This window comes from Myxocyprinus asiaticus, chromosome 11, assembly GCF_019703515.2.
Source record: "Myxocyprinus asiaticus isolate MX2 ecotype Aquarium Trade chromosome 11, UBuf_Myxa_2, whole genome shotgun sequence".
In the NCBI taxonomy this organism is placed as follows: domain Eukaryota; kingdom Metazoa; phylum Chordata; class Actinopteri; order Cypriniformes; family Catostomidae; genus Myxocyprinus; species Myxocyprinus asiaticus.
In genome coordinates, this window is record NC_059354.1 from 45,528,918 (window position 1) to 45,551,211 (window position 22,294).

General features: G+C 37.9%; 1 protein-coding gene across 2 annotated transcripts; it reads right to left on the bottom strand.

Moving 5' to 3' along the window:
• Window positions 1–879: 879 nt before the first annotated feature.
• Window positions 880–21,832, bottom strand: igfbp5b (insulin-like growth factor binding protein 5b). Of its 2 annotated transcripts, none has more exons than XM_051710931.1 (4): window positions 20,957–21,832; window positions 7,125–7,249; window positions 6,910–7,029; window positions 880–5,665 (listed from the first exon to the last, which is right to left on the bottom strand). In XM_051710931.1, exons 1-4 carry the CDS (start codon window positions 21,282–21,284, stop codon window positions 5,531–5,533), a joined length of 708 nt encoding a protein of 235 aa, XP_051566891.1. In that variant the 5' UTR covers window positions 21,285–21,832; the 3' UTR covers window positions 880–5,530. The 2 variants fall into 2 exon arrangements, with proteins under 2 accessions (XP_051566891.1, XP_051566890.1); XM_051710930.1 differs by having other exon boundaries at window positions 7,125–7,336; window positions 20,957–21,825.
• Window positions 21,833–22,294: the final 462 nt, after the last annotated feature.

Genomic DNA, 22,294 nt, shown 5'->3' on the forward strand with positions numbered 1-22,294 from the left:
TAATGTATGCTCACCTGATGGTTTTATAAGCAAAGTATTTTTAATGATTTCAGTATATGATTCATAAATAATTCATTCTTAAAGGAATAGTTCACCCAAAAATAATAATTCTCTCATCATTAACTCACCCTCATGCCATCAAGTGATACATTTGATTTTGAGTGAGAAACAGACCAAAATGAAATTATTTTTTCATGATTGGAAGCTCGATTATACTTCCTGCCACCTGATTCATGTAAAGAATGCTTCAGAAGACATGGATAAACCACTCGGGTCGTATGGATTACCTTTATGCTGCCTTTATATCCTTTTTGGAGCTTGCAAGTGGACCCCAATGACTTGCATTGTACAGATATAGACACATCAAATATTATTTAAAATATATTTGTTAGTGTTCTGCAGAATAAAAGAAAGATATACGATTTAGAGATGGCAAGGGTAAGTAATTGATGAGAGGATTATCCTTTTTGGGTGAACTATTCCTTTAACTGTAAGTGTTATTACTGCCATATCAATATTTCGTTGGCCATATTAACATACTGGGATTTTTAAATATCAGTGTCTACTCTCTTAGTATTTGGATGCAGAACGTGATAATGTAATATAGTATGAAAATCATAACGTGGTTATTGCTGTGGCTAGTGATAACAGTTTATTCAAATTGTTCTAATAAACAAGAACAAATTCCTGTCATGTACAAATAAATGTATTGCACAAGTTTAAATGAATACATAACTTTATTTAAATAAATGCTTTGTCATAACAAAAAACAAACAAAAAAAAAAAAAGAAAAAAAAAGACAACGGTTAAAAGAGTACATAAATTACAAGTTGAATAAATATTACACAGTGATATTCACTTTCTTAATAATTTGAGATATTTCTTTTTTTTTTTTTTTTTTTTTTTTTCTGTTTTATTGTTTTTAAGAAGAGTTCCAAATGCTGAACATTTTTAGAGTCCTCCAGCCACAAATGGGTCTTTTTCACATGCCGGTTTAAGCCACATTTAGGTGGTCAATCATCAAGTCTTTTCTCATCCACATAAAAAAAAGAAAAAAAAAAAAACTGTTATGCATTCAGAGAAACAAGAAAACCTGTCATTACTACTGCACCATACTGAAGATTTATGAACACTGTCTACCCAAGTAGGAGATTCGGAATCTGATAAAAGCAACAAAAAAGCGACATGCCTGTGTCCTTGGAATCAAAAGTCTTTTACAATAGTCTAATTGCAAATCAGAAAGGATACATTTTTTTCCCACATTCTCACATCGATACCCAGATGGATTCTACGACCTAAGAATACAAGGCAAAAATGTTTTTCTACCATAATGCATAGTTTTGCAAAATGTGGTATGCCAACTTGAGAGAGAAAAAAAATTCTGAAAAACACTTTTTTTGTAAACAAAACTGACCCTTTGTTAAGCCCCGCCTTCAAAAAAAAATTGCTGACCAATCCTACCTCAGCAACTGTTGCTGTCCACTTTACAAGCTTTTGCTCTTTTCGAATGCTTGTCTATGGAAGTCCTGTATATTTTTATAGTTTTAAACAGAAATTATCCAATAATACGATAAAATGTTGTTTCCAGGGCACTTCTAGTGCTAGTGTCACAATGTATTCAGAGAAAATTTGTGCAATATTTTTTTTTTCCAATTCTTTAAATAAATCTTGAGACGTGGATGCTGTGGATTAAACTGTCTGCAGCCCTCATTTCCAATTGATCATGTGTAACATCAGTAAGGACATCTACATTTGTCCCAAGGTAAATAGGTGTTAATAACAATGTTACATTAATTTGTATAATGATTCAGGCAGATACAAATGCCATGCAATGTCACACTTCATTCCAGCCCACATAAGAATACCATCCAATTTATGCGCACATATTCATCAATCTCCCATTTATTCCTATGGGATGTTTGCAAAGCTTGTCTTAGTGAACAGCATTAACCAAAGTGGGGCGGAGCTTAGGAAAGAGTCTGCTGAATCAAATTCAGCTGCGTGTGTTACATATTTTGAGTCCAGAAGAAAAGCTGTCAGTCTGATGCTCGCTGTTATATGCCTGCTTAGCAGATTCCGAAAACTCCCGTTGTCCATCTAAACGTTCTACTGTGATGTGTAATGTGTTGTATTGTGTCCCCTGTTGGGGAAGTGAGGCCCAGCACAAGATCATCCTCTTAGGCCCTCACCCTCTCTCCCTCTTCCCGGATATCACTGAGACGCAAAGTCTATTGAGTGTAGATGGAGACTAGACTGTGATTGGTTGAGTTGTATTACTGGTTTACCCACTGAATGATGATGTGGGTTTCAGGCTTGGGCTGCAAAGCCCTTGTCAAAGGTACTCAGGCAGGGTTTCTGTCTGAGACCTGCTCCTCCTCCTATACCTGAACTGAGATTCACTTTGTTTTTTTGTTTTTTCAAAGACGGCACTAAATGCGTGGCAAGGTAAATAATTAAGTGCAAGCTGCTTTTTATGGGGGAGGGGGCATTCAGCATGGATCAGGACCTGGATAATGCTCATGACACTGCAGATAAATAATTTCCTTAGTACATTTGTCTTGTCTCACAGTAAATATATCTAAATATCCCTTAAAACAAAAGACATTTACTTGGTAAGCAAAATTGCGACTTTTTAGAATGTTGTTTTAAGTGTAAACCTCTATATTTAGTTAGATTTATGCGTAAAACAATGGGGTAATAAAATTATACTTAATTTAAGATATATTCTCTCAAAAAAAAGTCTTAATATAATATGGTTTTGCTTCTCAAGTAACTGTATCTTGTTTTAAAGATTTAAAGATTTATTTTACAGGGAACACAGACAAAAATACTGATTAAGAAAATAATTTTTGCAATGTAGTGATTTTGCCCAGTGGTGAGCGACACCTACAAGGCTAATTGTGCAATAACAGAGGCAACTACGCCTCCTCGACATACTCCATCTGCAAAAGTCTGGTTAACCGCACTCCCTTAACATCTTTCTCTTGTCACCTTCCATCAGAGAGCCAATCATCATTCACCATTATTTTTTGACATGCTATGGTTACATTCTGCGGAACCGTGGTTCTTTGTCTCCGCTGCAAGAAAACTGTTACGGACAGAACCAGATGGAATTTGCGGTACGCATATTTCCGCCAAATTGGAAGGCCCCACATTAATAAAATGTCACGCAGTCCTCGCTGGCTAATTTGATTTTGCTTTCAAGCAACCAATAAGAGTGAAGTACTCTCAGCTCCGTTTAACATGTCGCATACCGCAGATTTCAGCAGAACTGGCACGCCCGACATTCACAAAGTTTTACGCAACTCTCGCTATCTACTTTGTTTGTGCTTTCTGTGACCATAAGGGAGCAGTTCACCAATTCTGTCTGGGCCTGGTTGTGGGTATTTACAAGATAGAGATCTGGTCTGTGGGACTACGGCTGTCAAACTTCTAATAATCGACTATATTATGGCCCCCTCCCTGCTATGATCATTCGGGCCCTGAAATAAGATCCGAACAGACCTATTGTGACCCAAGAGCTGACCAGTGAGTCCTCTTTAAGTATCCCTGTTGGATCTATAGCTTGATTGCAAAAAAGTGATTGAAAATATTCTCATCAGCAATTACACACATTTGCAGTCACTGTCAAATCAATCGTCAGCTTATTCGTAAAGAGTAATAACAGTAAATGAGCTAGCACTAGCTGGAGCTGTTCACGACTAAAGTCCTCCCCTATCTTAGGGAGTGCTTTTTGATAGCTGCATGACATACAAAGTGGTGTAATAGATTTCCATATCTGGTGTAATGGATTTCTATATCTGATGACTATTTGAACAATTGAGGTCCTTCGTCATTATAAAATGGTTCGTCTGTTTTAGTCCCCTTGGCTATTGTGTAACGTTCACGTCATTATTCAAATGTATTTGCATGTAGAAAGGCACTGAGACTCGCACACAGAAACTCGCACTAATCGACACTATAGTAAATGTAGCCTGTTTCCACCACGCCTCACAACATTGATGAAGTACAGAAATACACAAAACAGAACAAATGAAAAACTTCCAGTCATTGTGTTGGACTGAATAACCAGAAGAATGATTTCTGATTGGTGAACAGTCAGAGTGGGCGGAGCTTTGAAAGTGGTCAGACCTGCATTCAAATGTGCAAGTTTTGGAACAATGCAAATTGATATTATGCTTAAATACACAAGTCCTCTCCTAAGCACCAGATCTTTGTGGTTGTTTGTTAAGGATGGCAAGAAGCATAAAATATGAGAAAATAAAAACACATTCAATAATCTAGAGTTATTTAAAGGTAACATACCAAGGTTACACCTATTTCAGTGAAACCACATGGTCAAGGAACATGGCTCATAAATGGACTGTCATTATCTCAATGAAGTCAAGGAAACAGCGAACATAAAAGTAAAATCACAGAAAAAAAAAAAATACCACTCTGCAAGTTGAACTTTCGTCAAAGTTCAAACGCAAATACTGGGAGCGTTTAAGGGTTTTAGCATCTGTCTCAATTTTAACATGCACCAGATGCCACAATATCTGAAAATTCCATAGTGGCCTTTTCTTCTAGCTAGACATGGGCACCAGTTGATTCTGTGTGAGGAGATTTCCACCCATCTCCTAAATCAAAAGGAACTTGTGACGGGACCTCGGTTTGGACCGGTCGGCTCACCCGTGTAACTCTGCGTGGCAGCGTCTGTTTACATAGGCACGGTCGGCATGTTAGGTAAGCTATACAGTCATGAAGCCACTGAAACAGATTTGTCTAATGGGATCCTGGTTTTTACTACGTTCTGGGAGGGATATGCCACGAAAAACTTTTTTTGGAAGCTATCGCTGTATTTCACACATTCACGCTCAAACACACACTCATACACACATGCTCACACACGTATACACTGAACTTGGTGAAGTTACACATTTCCAAGCAGGTTTCTTAATGAATAAGTGCTTTGATGGGACCAAAAGACAGCCAGATAGAGATAACTGTATCAGCAGATCTCTACCATGTGGGTTTTAATTTTTTCTTTTGGGAAATTTTTTTATTTATTTTTTTTTATTTTTTTTCAATAGTAGAAGTTCTTGCTATCTCCTTTGATACCTTGACAGCAACATTTGTAAGAGACCAAAATAGCCCTGTTAATATTAAACATGCCATATATTCTTTTTTTTTTTTTTTTTTTTTTAGCTTTATGTTTACATTAAACAAAACATTATGGTGCTCAAACCCCAGCTTCTATAAAAATATATAATTGCATGTATATATTTTTAACCATTTTTATTTATTGTTTTGCTGGGACTCAGCGCTAGAAGGGGGCTCCTCTCATTGGCTTAGTCCATTGAGTTAGAGATGAGCGCTCAGTCAAAACGATTCCTGTACGATATTTCTTTTTAGTCTGATTATTTGTATATTTAATAGTTGTTGTTTCTTTTTTCGCTTCGCAACAAAATCTCAAAGTGACTGGCAGGTGGACCGGTGGGACAGAAAAAGGAGGTGGGCCCTAGGTCTGATGATCAAGGTGGGTCGATTCTCACTCGTTGTTGTTGCTGTTTTCCAAATCCTTGCACTGGATGTTACCGCCGCTGTAGTCGGTGCCCGGCAGCTGCACGCCATATTTGTCGACACACCAGCAGATGCCTCGTTTCCGGCCGCGGGAGGGCTTGCACTGCAGGGTGAACAAGGGACAAAAGAGTTATATAGCCATTACAAGCACTACTCAAGTAACTCAACATCCAACTCAGTGGGCAGTATGATGACTAAAGAGATACCACAATAACATTATTCTAGAGTATAATCACAGTGCAATTATTAAATCTGACACCAGGCAGAAAACTATAACCTATAACTCTGCATTCTTTGTTGCTGACAGGTGTTTCCAGAATAGCCGACTTTGTTGATTATAATGGGAACTATTTAGTTTTCACCTATCGTGTTGTGGCAGTCATATCCGTTTTTTACTGTAGGTTGTTTATGGTTGCCAAGAAATGTTAAGCAATAATAAATCTTGCCATTGCAGTATCTAGGCACGATCATGATTTCAAGCTCGATTACACTTCCTAGTGCTTGACACATGCGCAGAGCAATATCAGAAATGAACTTTTATATTAAGGGGCAATATTTGCCCCCTGAATTTTATTTTCAGGGGCATTTTTACGTATAGTTTTTCTAACCATTTCCAAACATAAAATGTCTCATCCATTTGTCAAATATGTCAGTTTAATCAATTAATTAATTCAAAGATTAATTCTGAAGATTGAGAATTTATTACCTCTTACTCTAATAATTAAATCAACATCAACAAATATACAGTATATTACTATGACTACAATAGAATATTAAGAAATATATAAGAAGAATTCATTATGAGGGCATTTTATGCCCCACATTTTGATTTGGAGGACATTTTTTGTGGCATTTTTGCCCCAAGCCCCCCTTAATTTCTGATGCTGGCACAGAGTGCAAGATGGCGCTAGGAAGTGCTACATTTACAGTACTATATTTTAGTTGTTCTCACCCAAAATCAACTGGATCACTTCAAAAGACGGATTAAACCACTGGATTACTCTTATGTTGCCTTTATGTCCTTTCTGGAGCATGAAACTTTAGTCACCATTCATTTGCATTGTGTAAATAAACTATTAAAATCTCCATTAATACTCCATCTCATCTTTGTTCGTGCTCCGCATGTTTGAGACAACATAAGTTTAGTTAATTATGAGAGAATTATCATTTTGGGGTGAACTATTCCTTTAAGGCGTTTACATGACCTTACACGTTGTCGGCTTATTAAGCATAATCGGTATAAGATGAGGTGCATGTCCCCAAAAATCGGCCATATTCTGTGAAAATGCCCACCCCTTGCCTTAACCACACAAAAATAGGGCAACAAAAAAAAAAGAATACAAGTACCTGTTTGCGCTTATAGAAGCCCTTCCTGTCACAGTTAGGAAGGTGCAGGGACAGCGCCATGATGCGAGAGGTGTCTTTCATACTTTGAATGATTCCTTCCAGCCTCCTTCTGCAAGGACCCTGTTGTCAAACAAACACATGGCACATTGCATCATTATCTCAGTGGTAAATGACTAGCTATCATTTTTCTGCAGCTGCTGCATCACACTACTTACAAATTCTGGCTCATGCTTGTCAATGGGAACAGGGGAGTAGTCCATCGGCCCCAGTGACCGCAGCTTCTCCTGCTGTTTCTTCTTGTCTTTGCGCACGGCAGCGTGCTTCCGGCTGTTGATCACATCTGGTTTGGGGTAAAGGGGAATTTTAGGAGGCTGGTCTTCAGTCGTGTCTGCTTTCACTGTATCATCATGCTCTATAGACTCACGATCTAGATAATACAAAGAGAATCAAAAATTAAGCATTAACTAGATTTTTACATTTTCTGAAGGAAATGTGAGCGGTGATTTCCCATGCCAAACATGTCACCAGTGGTTTTTTAACACGTTGCTATGCAGTTGCTATGGTATTCCAAGTTGTTGCTAGGTTGTTTCTTACTGGCCCTTGTCAAAAGAACCCACCCCCTAGTCTCCATGATATTCTGATCTCTGGTCTCTTACTCTTCAGTGTAAGTCTATGGGGTGTTTTCGCTCATTTTATCATCCGCTAGTCAGAAATCGATGACTGATTCATGTCTGTTGTACAAAAAGGCATGGGACGAGTTATGCGCTTAAGTTTCATACTAAGGTTTCTGGGTTTGTTGAAACATTAGAATTGATGCAGGCCTTAGCAAACAACACTAATGATCTTGATATACTACAACTGGCTTTAACACAAACACTTTTCAAAAAGGCTGTCAAATAAAACAGAAGAAATTTCTTCTTTATTTTTCCTTTTTTTACTCTTCCTGATTGCTGATGACAGTCTGGAGAGTAAACATGAAAGCAGCTGTTTTCCCGTCAAATGTTTCTATGCATTTGTTGACGGGGGGGGGTCAACAGGTGATGACCACCCCCAGCCTGTACAAATGTCCAATCCACTGATGATGACACTTTAAACATGAAGTTTATACCTGACTTCATTATCAAATAAACATCTGATTAACCAAATCAGACCAAAATCCGAAAATATTCAAGTTCAATACAAGTTAAGCTCTATCAACTGCATTTGTGGCATAATGTTGATTACCACAAAAATAATTTGGACTTTTCCTTCCTTTTCTTTCAAAAAAGCATAAATTATAGTGAGGCACTTACAATGGAAGTGAATGGGTATAATTTTAAAAGCTTATAATTTTATATATGCCCTTAAATTTTTTCTTCTGTTAAAACGTGTATTATTTGAGATGTAAAGTTGTTTAAATCGTTGTTTTGAAGTGGACTTCTAAGTTACAAGGTTTATGACGTTACCTCATCATTGCAACAAAGTTGTAAAATTGGATATAACTTTATACAGAAAAGGTTTGTAAGTGATTTTATCACACTAAAATCATGTCAACACACAGTCTTGTAGCTATACTTTTGAAACAGCAGTTCTCCCAATGGCCAGTCCGCCACTGGCCTCATTCACTTCCATTGTTAGTGCCTCAATTTAAACCAGATGTTTAAAGAACAGGAGGGATGAGTTGAAATTAATTTTAGTGGTAATTAACATAATGCCACAAATGCTGTTGATTGAGCTTAACTTTTATTGAACTCGGAATGTTCCTTTATTATTAAACTCAATTCTTAGTTTTTTTGGTGGGAATTAACATTGCATTTTTTTTCCTAATATATATTTGTAGGTGTACGACTTAAATATCACACGTAATGGTAGTGTATGCCACAGATTTTACAACTGAATACTAAAGGTTTCCTTTTTGATTTTATAAGACAGTTTATAAGAAAACTTGCATGACTATGATATTTTGTAGTGAGAAACGGAAACTGTCTTTCAAAGGACACTTAACAGCTCAAAGCCATACTTGGGGGACTTTGAAGTCACAGTAACCATGGCAACCGCAAGCTCTAGCCTCTTAGTGAGGTGTGCAATCTAATGCTAGGTCGTAACAGTCAACATTTGTTCTGAGGAAATGCAGAGATATTGCAGAACAAACTGTGTGCTTAAATTATTTGACAGAAAATCTTTGCAGGATACATATAAACACATGTATCGTCATATTTAAATTGTCCAGAAGAATATAAGGGATAATAATAAGAATATAAGGGACATACAGATCATTAAAACTAATTATACAATTATACAATTTAGTAAGTCAATTATTTCATGCTGATCTCAATACAAATGGGTGTTTGTATAACCAATATGGTTGGAGCCGCATTCAAAGCTGTTATAAAATGCAGATGAACCACGTACCTACATTCTATACTAATGTGCCAAGTTGCTACGTTGCTTGGCAACCATAAACAGCCTACATGTAGGCAACAGTTTTTCAGCTGTTTTGGTTCCGGAAGTATTTTTCCCATTCATTTTTCCATTGGGACTTCGTGTCAACCAGCTCTAAGGTGAATTACAGCACTAACAACTTTTATCTGAAGCAAAAAAGACAAAGGTACAATGTGTACTTAATGTCTTTTATTAGGGAATGAACTACAATCCCATGAAGCATTACAAATGATGTAATCCAATTATAAAAATATAAAACTAACTACTGATTTAAAGATATTTAAATCAAGATTATAAGTTTAAAATCAATATATTTTAAATTTACTGCACAATATTCAGACATATACAAATATATAAGTAGTTTGAGAGTGTCATTCGCAGTGTGTCATGCAAACATGCGGTTGCTGCACAGCTCTGTTGGTGCACTTTGTTTGCCACAGTTCCCTGATTGGTGGATCTTTCTCAGCAGAATCATGGGTAATGTAGTTATTCACCACAAATTCCACTATTAAATGCTTTTTTTTTTTTTTATTATTGAAGTTGAAATAATGCAAAATAATAATAATAAATAAAAAAATAATAATAATATTTGTAACTAGTAGCACCTAATAAACATGCAACAAATAATTCTAGAGCAAATAGTTTTCCTAAAAATATATGTCCACATATATCAAATTTTAAAGTTAGATTTCATTTGTATCAATTTTTTTTATTTTTTTTATTACGTTTCCATGAGTGTTGGTTATTTATGTTTTTGAGATGTTACAGGCATTACAGCTGGTTTTCTTTAAGCTGCTATGGTAAAATGTGTATTGGGATAAGCACAAATCAAAAACTGTACAAATACAAATTATTTCATTTGATTTGACTTTTATGTTATACATTTTTTTTTCTACTTTGGCAACAAAATCTCAATGTACTCTTTTTGCACTCTTTTTTTGTCAGACAAACAAGTGATAGCCAGTGCTGAAGCATTTTACCAATCAGAAATTCGCATAAATAATTCTGATTTAAAGTAATGGCCAGCATAATCCAGTCACTGCCAACCATTTTCAAATAAAATTATACATAATAAATTCTGAATCATTGTACTGATTATCATTGCCCCTTGCTGCCAAACATGTTGAGTGGTCCAAACATCATCTGCAGCCTGAAACTGAATTTTTGGTCGGATGTTAGGAGTGAATGCACTTGGCTGCATATGAAAGCTGTAGGATGCTCCCTTGCTCCCTATTTAGTGAATGACTTAACCTCCAGTGTGCTGTCTGTCTGCACTGGTTTCAGAACAGTTCGAAATGCACCATATTAACCTTAAAGTTTCATGTGACATCACCGAATGACCGAGCCTCTATGTTTGTGACCAATATTCCATATACCTTCATTGTGCTGCGCTGTGAGATGCAACAAAAACCTTCTTCAGGAGTTGAAAGAAGCTCTTACATTCAAACAGACGGGATCATCACAGAGGTTTTTTTAATACTGTGACTAATTCAGACCAGAAAACAACACATTGTAACTTCTGAATGAGAGATGTTTACGGTGATATGCCGGTGGGCGTGTGAACTCACTCAGTCACACATCAGACTCGCCTGCGTCCGTGGATGAATCGTGGATAAAATATCTTTATATATCCACGAAAGTTCAATTTGGTAATATTTGTTCTGTTTTCAGACCTGTATGAACTTTTCCTGGGACTTGGCATGGATCAAAAGCAATTTTTGATGTTTTTCTTGATATGGTTTTTTGGATGTTTTTCCATTCACCGCCATTGTTTCCTCCCTCTGATGGTCACAAATATGGTGACTGCAGGGAAAGTGACGTCATTGAAGCAGGTCAATAAAGCCACTGAAAGCAAAATTTTTCAGCTTTTGGATGAACCCATTGATTCTCAAAGTGATAATGCACAGTAAACATAGGATTTCTAATAATGTTATTGTGTACACTATAGTGTACACTGTGTTTAGCAGCATGGCGTTTCGTGATATATTGCTCAAATTTTAAAAATGCATGAAACTAGTGACTGTAATCTTTTGACTCAAATTGGTTTTAATGTAAAAACTTAATTAGGTTTCTTACCAGATGTAGTTTTGTTGGCGTTTTTCCCAAAGACAAACTCCGCTGTGATCGGCGCCATGCTGTTTTGTCACATGACTCTGTGCATTGAAAGTTTAACCTTTCCTGACAGCCCAGAGTGTTCTGAACTGAGATCAGTCAGTTTAAATTAATTAAAATTATGCGTTGCATATAGCGAAGCCAAAATACAACATCCACACATGTGTACAGGGGGTTGCACGAGGTTAAAGGTTTATAAGTTATCATTAAAAATCAGTTTCCCAATAGAATTAATTAATGGGATTTATACTTTCAGAACCAGCCATCGTCACCATTTTTTTATGCTTTAGAGGGTTCACTTTGTGTCATGCCTAAGACATCCCTTTACCTGCAGTAAAATCACTGTAACATACAGTCTCGAGTGACTTACGGCTGTATTTAAAAATTAGAATGCCAACGGACATACAAAGTCAGGCCTGAACATCGAGGCAGGATGGGCGGCAAGTTTGTTTGTGGATACAGCCAAGGGGGCATTATCAGACAGCTGCTGCGGCCAGCAGAAATTATTGAGATAACTGCCCTCACAGCTCCCCTGAGTTCCAGTGCTTCACATTGCTGTGGACTGGGGCAGGGTGTTCTGAGCTGCCTGGTGCTGAAAGAGTCTGTCTGACCTGGAGACACACGGGGTGGGTGCCCGCTCATTACAGGAATTGGTTTCCTGGCTTCTGAAGTTACAATCAGAGAGCATGGGCTGTCTCTTTGAAATTAATCCTGCAACTCATGACTTGGCAGACTGAAATTACTGTCCAGATTTCTGTTCCCTACAGGTTTGGGCTCCTGAAGCAACCCGAAATTGAGATGAGTGCTCATTGAAATGTTGCAGCATTTCCCATCTTGATCTTGGAGTACCCCACACACTGCGCATTTTGGATGTGTCTCTTAACCAACACACCTAATTCAACTCACCAGCTCATTAGCTGAGGATCTATGACACAAATTGGGTGTGTCGAGTAAGGGAGACATACAAAATGTGCAGTTTTGGGGATACTCCAGGACCAAGATTGGGAAACATTGGCCTACAGCAAGATTTACACCTTTCATTAACAAGGCACATGATTTATGTTTGTAGCAGAAATGGTATGGGATGAATAAAGTTTGTGAGGGGTTTGTTAAAATATAAGCAGCATGTGTAGTCGTAATAGTAATGTTTGTCTTAGCAATTACCACAAAAGATCTTAACTGGCTTCAACACTTTTCACATCTATAGACCATCAGTTATATAGGCAACTGAGTCAACAAAATTTGTTGTTGCCTAAAACGCCCCGCAAAGCCAAAACACAGTAACTAAACAGTTTGTCAAAAATGAGTTAGGTCTGAAATTAAGTCTCTAATGCCAAATGCATTTTGGCATCTGTCTGGATTTTCTTTTTTTTTATTATTGTTTTCCTATGTAAAGGTGCGATCACACTAGGCTTTAAGCACGCTCACAACGGACCAGGATATGTCACTTGGGAGAGCTTCTGGTTTTAGTAAATAACACTTCACAAATAATAAATACGATAATATTAAAAAATGTAAAAATATACCGTCTATTCACTTTACAGCAGCAATAAAAACACACAGCTTTGAAATATTTTCTTTGAATTGAGCCAAGAGGTAAGTGTGTGATGTTTTGAACTTCTGTTGGTCACACATCCTCTCGTCATGCAGATTCGCAGTTCAGTGTTCTTAAGCTTGAACTTTGGTACGCAATGTCAAATGGAATTTCTTCGTTTGGGCTTGCGTTTCCGGTCTCCCGCATTCGTATGCGTTTGAATGGAAGTGAATGGAGTGTGAAGTGTAGTGTGACCGCCCCTTAAGTAAGCACTAGAATTACATATTTGACTGTTGTGCCTCATCTCCTGCGCAGGAGCGTCGCGTTGTCAAGTTAATCACTTAAACTTTTAAAGACACATCTTGAGACATCTGCGTTCTGTTCTATCTAGCTTGAGCGCAAGACCGCATTAGGTCTGAACAGCCCTTTCGACTATAATCTGTCCCGTGAATCAACTATGCTCAGATTCTCAGAAAATAGTTTTTTTTATTTTATAATCCCCATTTGGCTGGACAATCAAAAAACTTTGAAGCCATTTTTTTCGGTTTCAGTGTTGCGTTTTGAACTGTGGAGTAGTGATTAAGGTCAGTAAGCTCAAGTGGGAGGAGCCAAGATGCCTCTATGCCCTCTCAATGGGTTGGCATGAACAAAACAATTATTTACGGTTGTTGTGATTGTTGTTCTTCATACACAAGGCTTAAATACACTTGTTTATGAAAGCAACAACGCCTAGAGTTTACCCCAAAGCCGTTTGCAGACAATCAATGTACTGAAGTCGTCTTTTTCTGTGGCAGACTTTTCAGAGTGAAGACCAAAATCACTTTTTCCATGCTCGTGGTCCCCAGCTTGTAAAGGTTTAGCTGGACTGTGTTTAACATCTGACACACAGCCAAGATCCTGGAGCACGGCCAAACCAGGCATATCACGTGGTGCCCTGTCTATTCAAATGAGCTTTGGAAAGAAAGCTGGAGAGGTATTGGTGTCTTTCCTCTCGGTCTTGCAAAACTTTTCATTAAGATAAAGGGAGTTGAGCTTGGCCAAAGGAGATGCATCTGATAGGGCTCTGTTTAATAATTTACATGTGCACGGGGCAATTATACTCCATGAACATCCACATATTCTTATGGGGGCTAATGATGAAAGTGAATCCCCCTTTGAGTTGTGGTGTCTTCTTTGCACAATTTTAAAAAAGGACTTGGTGGTGGGTTGTTGTGATTACCACAAAAATTTCATTCCGAAATGGGGCAAATCCATAAACATTAAAATCTCACTGTTTCAAAAATATAGTCACGTCATGTAAACATTATGCGTGTTAAAATGATTTTAGTGTAATACAATCACTTACTAACCTTTTCTGTATAAAGCCATATCCAATTTCCAACTTTGTTGCCATGACGACGTAATGCCATAAACCCTAAAACAACTTTAAAATGATCATTTAAATAACTTTATAGCTCAAGTAATTCATAAGATTTTAACAGAAGAATTAATGCCAGTACTTAAAATTAGAAGCTAAACATTACTGCCTTTAAATGCAAATAATGGCCCTTTTCACTTTTATTGTAAGTGTCTCACTGTAAACTTATTACCCCCCCCATTTTTTTTAAGAAAACTGGGGCTGAGTCAAAAATATGATTGTGATCATCAACATTATGCCGCACATGCTGTCAATTGTGCTTAACTTGTATTGAACCTAGAATATTACTTTAAGCAAATTCTAATGGGCTAGTCTTTGTCTTGGCCTTTATTGCTTTGTTCATGTCATAGACCAACCACAGCATCTCTGGCTAGATTCCACTGCTAAATATTTAAAGTCTGGACCATGTCCACAACGTGTTTAGGGCACTGTAGCAGAGCAGCATGTTAGTCAATCTAGGGAGATTGCCAGAAAAAGACCAGGACAAAATAAAGAATGTGACCTTTCAGGACTTGGTGTGCACTTGCACTAATGCTAGTTCAATGTTAGTTATGCATGAAATTTCTGCTGCAACAAATGGTGTTTCAAACATTCTTCCCCCATCTTCCATTGTTTACCCAAACAGGTAGTTCTGGCCTACACTAATGCCATTGGTTGAGCCAATGTTGTTATGTCTGGCCCAGTAAAACTGCTCAAACAAACAGATTGCAATTCTATTTGGTGTTGCTAGTGGCTCAGAAATTACACACTTCACCTTTAATGTTAGATAAAATAGGCCTGGATAGTGTTGCAAAGTACAAAGTAACATTAAAAGCTAGACAACAATCCTTAAGGTGCTTTAGGATAACATTTTCCATGTTGTCTCTGCTATCAGTTACAACCAAGAAAACTGTCACATAGCTTACTATTCAGGCAAGTCCCCTATAATTCAGGACAAAGCAAAGTGATGACACCTGTTGATGCCCTTCAGGCTGAAAGCACATGTGTGCAACTCTTCGTCACCTGGTCGTGTCATCAACACTCTGAAACATGAACTCTGTAGGTGCTTCTTCAGGACATCAATGGATCAGTCCCATTCGTTGATTTCAATCAGCTCAGACAATGGCAAAGTAGCGATACTGTCTGTAATATTTCCACAAGAGGATCCAAGTGCAATCTTTCCTCTTCTAAACTACCTTAAAAACTAAAAGAACCACCGCTAGTTCATAATAAATCTTATTATATATCCTTTTGTTCTCTGAAGGTACATTAAAGAAGTGACATTGTGGGATATAGGTCTATTGTGGACGTTTTCAACATTGGTGGTAGGAAGAATGAACCGATAGTAAAAAAGTGGTAAATATATTTGCATGCTTTACAGTACATTATTTACATATAAAGGACCGAAACATCCTCTACGCAAGAACACAAACACTTCTAGCTACGCAAGCTCGATTTTGTGCGTTATTGCATTCCAAAATTAGTGTGAACAGATTTTGAAGTACCTCTATTGCCCCTGTGAGTACTAAGGTTTGGTACCACCACAGTAACGCAAGAATGCACGTTCATCTTCAACCGGACCGTGTGTTGGCATGTGTTGGCCAAGCACTTGCATCTCCGTCTGTGTACTTTTAAATACAGTATATACAGTTCTTTTTATACAGTATGTTTCTGGTCTAAGAGTGATGAATAAATATGGAGTACTGTGAAAATACTTCAAGTCAAGAAAAGGAAGAACTTAGTAGTTATTAAGGGGGGAGTTTTGTTGTTTAGTTAAGCTGAGGGTTTGAATGTGGCTTGTTCAATCACATTTGAATCTAAACTATCCACTTACAATGTAAGTCTTGTGGTTTGAGTCTAATCTTATTTAATGTGAGATGTATCATTTATTTATGAATAAATGTATCTTTTTGTTTGCATCCATCAAGTTCAAAATAAAACTAAAAAACAATCAAATGAGAAACTTATCTTTCATTTATCAAATTTCAGTGGATTACCCAAAAAATGTAGATGACCACATTGTATATGTAATATATAAATCATATTTTCATTGAGTGCCTATGAAAAATAACTATTTTATGATATATACCGTTACTGTGCTAAAAAATTACTCATATCTTGACAATATCGCCAACCGCTAGGCCATGAGCACACTAATATGTTTTCGTTTGAATACGCATAACTTTTGCTATGTTTATGCCTTTCTTCCATACTAGAACTGCATTTTCCTCCACCAAAAATGAAGCGTTTCTACAAATGAAAACGGGTTTTCAGACGAAAATTGTCTAGTGTGGATGTGGCTTAAACAGGAAGTAGCCTACTTTCAGTACACCTGAAATGTGTCTTTTGTTCAGAGAATATGCTTTATCACATGTGCAAGCCTAATACAAGCCTAATTTTTGGTTTCGCCCCAAATCTGGGTTCACATATTCTGTGACCACACTGCCAGGACAACAACAACCTTGAGACAACAGCTGGGTGTGACAAGATAATGTATACTATATCAAAACTGATAAAGTACTCATTTTGGCTTATGCTGGACCGTCTCTATCCCCTGCGTCTCTATCCCCTGCCTCGAGAAGACTGCAAAGTACCAAATTTGAGGCAGTGATTTGGAACCACATCTGAACCTGTGCTGCAGGCAAGAAATTAGGCACCTTTTGTTCTCCTTCCCTAAAGAAACGTGACACTGCGGTCCCCCCTCCACCGCCCCAAAGCACATGACAGGAGGTTTCAACAGGTCGCTGTCTCCAGCTAAACCACATGGTGCAGCCCTGCTGTCTGCTTCTTTTCTGTATGTTTAATTTTGTAAACGTGAGTTGTAAACCTATAGATTAAATAGTATCTACAAGAAATGACATTGTTGGATATATAGAAGATGCTATGGATTCTTTAAGCTTAAAAGAGTGGTGGTATAAAGTAGGGCTGAGTGCAAAGACTGTATAAACAGTGTGATGGTATAAATGCGGTAAAGATTTTGCCATACCGTTTATACCAAGATAGATGTATTTTTGTAGCAATCAGTAGGCAGGACTGCATTATGTTATTTTTTCATGAGACTGTTGCAAAAACATGGAGTAATGCGAAAATATGTCACAAAAAAGTAAAGAAGAGGAGGAACTCATTATTAAGCAATGTAATGCAAAATGGAAATTTGTTTATCGTGGCTTATCCAATCAGAATTTCGAGTTATGAATCAGTTTTTCAACAGTTTGCCATCTTCAGCTAAAACCACATGGTGCAGCTCTGCTTCATGAATGTTTAAATTTCTAAGCTGTAAACGTACAGATTACCTGGACTGTTTTGTGCATGAATGGCGGGTTTTTGAATGGTTACTGTTCTGGTCAGCCAAACACATGTTCCTATTTAAGCATGGCACAGCATGAGGATGTCGCAGCCCAGGAATCACGTTTCTGACAGAGACGAGACTACTGTGCACGCTGATTTTCTTCCCAGCTGTTACTCACTAGCCTTCCAGGTGCCAGCGACAAATACATGCTGCACAGATTGCTGTTAAACTTTACTGGAAGAAGTCATTCAAGCGTGCCAAATAGGTTCCCTGCTTGCATACCTTTGCAAAGGATGAGTGGGCACTTGATATATGAGCCCTGTAGACTGTGGTTTAGGATTATGGTATACATTTTATATATATATATATATATATATATATATATATATATATATATATATATAAAATAACCATTACATGGGCAATAAAGGTTTAGAATTACTGTCAAGGACTATTGTACAGTAAAAACTGGGCATCATTTTCAAAATACACAACATACTCAAAAAAAAAAACAAAAAAAAATGTAAGAGAGGCGTATATCTTTCAATGTCAATCAGATGGTGCAAGTGAGTTTGGCCTGTGGCACACAATCAATTTGAGATGACAGACAAGAAATAGAGAAACAACTGCCTTAAAATGCCTTTTGATAATTGTTTAGTCAGTAGTGATTAAATAAAACACATAAATCAGCAATTCTAAAGTAGCTAAACGAACCAAATACATCAGCCAAGATTCTGATTAAATTTTTTGTATGAACGTAAGTTTTTTTATTTGTTTATGAGTCAAACTTTTTAGATCTGCATCATTTTTAAAGGTGAAATGTGTGATTTCTGTGCCACTAGCTGCATTGAACAAAATTGTGAAAATAACGGTTTTTAAACACTCCCCTCATCTTCTATTGGTTGGACAAACAGGTAATACCTCCCCAAAATTAAGGCCATTTTGGGGGAACTCAACCAATGAATGGCCTACTTAGACTGTAGTTGGGATAAGCTGGGATAGGAGAAAGTAAGGAGTTAACATTGAAAAATGGCACACATCATCACCTTTAACAATCGTTCATGCATCTAAGCAGACAGCAATCTTTGCTAACGCAGCATAAAATTCCACCTTGAAGAGCAAGAAGCCTGTACTCATGTAGTCATATCTGTTGGCAACAACTCCAAGTATCCACGTTCCAAATCGCACACGTTCGGCATGTCCAGACAGAAAGTCTCCTGTGCAATAAATGGCGAATTTGCAGTACCTTTCAATCCTAACGTAAGTGGAGCTGAATGACAATCTGGAGTCACCATCAGCATTAAATTGTTAATTTTTTGACTGTGAAACTAGGGCATAATAGGGCATTCAAAGGATTCGGATTGATGCAGGGGTGTCAACAGCTCTGAATTCTAATGCGGGCAAGAGCGCTAGACCTCTATCCCTACCTCTCTTGGTCTGCCCTTACCAGCTAGTAAAACCAGGCTGAAACTAAAGAGGAAAGGAGGCTAGAAGCGCTCCTCTAAATTCATCCAATTCTTGACGAACAGCTCTTGAAAGATCGACTACAAAGACATTCTGCTGAATCACCAGAGAACAGCAGTAACACTCATCGAGCACTTCAGATACTGGGACAAACAGGTTTTTGATGTGCACCTGTGTGTGAAGGGGTTGTATTTGTGTACACACAGTCATGGTAAAAGCACAGAGGCTGCATTTCTACCTCTTCTGTCTGCTATCGTTTTAAAAATACGTGCAGTCGATCTTCCCGATTTTTTTGGAACAATGCATGTAGAATACAGCAAATTCCACTCGCTTGCTGTTTCATGCATTGATGTTGCCTAAAGGAAGAAGGGGGTTGGGAGACTCACCCAGTAAATCTATTAAAAAGTGGAGATTTCTGCAACCTAATGCAGTGAATATATATTTTAGTAGCTCAACTGGTATAGCAATGCACAGACAATCCCAAGATTTTGGGTTTAATTCCCAGGGAACAAACAAAATGATGAAATGTATTAATTGAATGCAGCAGCTTTGGATAAAAATGTCTGCCAAATGCATAAATGTAACCAATTTATATACTTGCTGTGCACAATTACTCTTCATAAATGCAGTTAAATGCAAAAAAAAAATGGTTAATTCATAGAGTGCTCTGTCGATTTTATCACTTAGGTATGCTATACACACAGCTACCCTCCTCCCCTTGGATTTAATCTTTGAGCAGTAATCTGACCCTTCAACACCACCCACAGACACAGACCTAAATTCAGACGAACCTCGAATCTGTTCGCACCAGAGTATCATGCGGTCGTGCGTACACCTGTGCCATCCACACCTTAGAATGATGTTGAGGTGTGATAATAACAATGATGAGTCAAAATGTCAATAGAACGTCAAACAAAAACCATTGCCAAATCAAAAACTCTAATCATACACAAAGCAAGTTATAGACTAACATGAAAGCATTGCTGCACTTTTGCATCTTGGAAACAAAGGGAGATCTGTTGATAGCAATTGGTCTTGGATAACAATGGATGTTGGAATCTTTCCTCATTCTAATAATCTGCAGCAGTGCAAAATGATGGAACACAACAGTGCAGCAATGCAGAATTGGTCGCAGCAACAGAGAAGCCAATGCAGATAATGCATCATTAGTCTGGCTTGAGAAACCTTCGCACACAAATATAACTGCGCTTGTGGGAATGGGATTCTTAATCAAGCACAGAAATATTTACTAAGACTAAGCGAAACCTTCAGAATTGTTTAATCTCCATAGAAGGGTTATGTTTAGATCTCAATGGAACGATTTCAATATGATGGTGGTCAACTGAAATGGGGTTTTCAATGGCTCACATACCGGTGCTGATATCTAGAGAGCAGAATGGCCAATGACCGATAACAATGTCAACATATTAAGCTAAATAATTTAATGTAAGCTATATTACAACTTAATTATTGCATATAGGCCTACACAACTTGCATGTAATTGCTCAAATCTATATATTCTGCATTTACACAAATATCCCTCAAACCGATATTTTAGGCTAAATAATACACTATTTAATATTTATTACACATACAAAACATTGTTATTAAACATAATTCACTCCCAAAAAACAAAAAAAAAACCTTGACTTTTAGCCAAGTGGACGCAGTTATCGGCCGATGCTGACAATATCAAAACGGCCATCGGCGACATATCGGTCTAAAACGATGTTGTTAAATACAGCACGATTGTATATCAACAAACCTTTGTTGTTTCAAAAACAGCTTCGCTTCCAATATCGGCATCAATTCCTCTTTCCAGCCAACTTACCAATGGAAGGATGCGGTGGTTTGTATCCTTTCTCGTTCGTACACACTCCCCTGCCGTGCAGCAGGGCGTGCAGCGGCTTCTCTTCGCCGTTCCGCGGCAGGCAGCGTAGCCCATGCGTGCATGTACTGGTGTAGACACCGCACGCCTGACCCTCAGCCAGAGCGCAAGTCAAGCAGCAGCCACAGCCGGGCTCCTTCACCAACTGACAGCCCACCGGGACCGGGGGACACATGGACAGCGCCTTCTGATCGCACGGCTCGCACGGCACATAAGAGCCAAAGCTGTGGGTCAGAGCCCCGAAAAATGTGGCAAGCATAAAAAGCAGCATGTTTCTCTTTCTATTTTGTTCAAACTAGTGAGCTTTGATGAAAAACAGCAAGTAAAAACAGTCTCAGGTCATCGGATTTTAATGCAAATGATGGGCACTTTGAAAAGTCCGCATGCAAAAATAAGCACAGGTCTGGGTCTTTGAAAAATAGAATAAATACAAATATTCTTTAAAAAAAAAACAAAAACAAAAAAAAAAAAAAAAACAAAAAAAAAGTACAATCAAAATCCGTTGAATTTTAGGGGTAGCTAATTTCTCAGATTAGTCCGTTCTCCAAATGTCTCCAAGTGTCCAGACTGTGCGCAATTCTGTTGATCTGAAATTCTGGACTTTCCGATTCCAAATCACACTTTCCCTCTGAAGAAGTTTTCTGAGCAGACTGATCAACTTCAGAGCAGTGCTTGCCTTTTTAAAAACAGCCAAACCCAAACCCCTAACTATGAATAAGCCAAACAGCGGTGAAGGGAGGCGCACTTGCCAGATACTGGCGCAGAGCCAGCGCGTTTTCTCCCCCCCCTCGGCAATAGGGATCCGTCTTTCACACCGATAGGGCTACGATGATGCCAAGATCACAGCGAAAGAAAAAAATCCTCATGAAAACAGTTGGGGACACGTATGTATTTCCAAAGACAAATCGAACATATCCTGCTCATCTGAGATCCCCTGTGTACTTTGTGTAGTTGTTTTCGGTCTGGTACTGTATTATTGCTGCGTCAGATTAATGCGCGAAGCTTCCGTTTAGTTGATCTCCAGAAGGCAACGCACGTTACAAAGCATTGATAGCCTACTTGAGAGTGACACTCGCTTTGCGTTGTGAAGGATGCATAATAATAATAATAATAATAATAATAATAATAATAATAATAATAATAATAATAATACATGTAATCGCCTTGGTGATAGAAATTAATGCGCAGTATACATCATGAATGAGACTAAAAGCTAGGCATGGATAAGCAATGTACACAGATGGGACATTGGCTACTTTATTGTGAAGTGCGAAAGCTCAT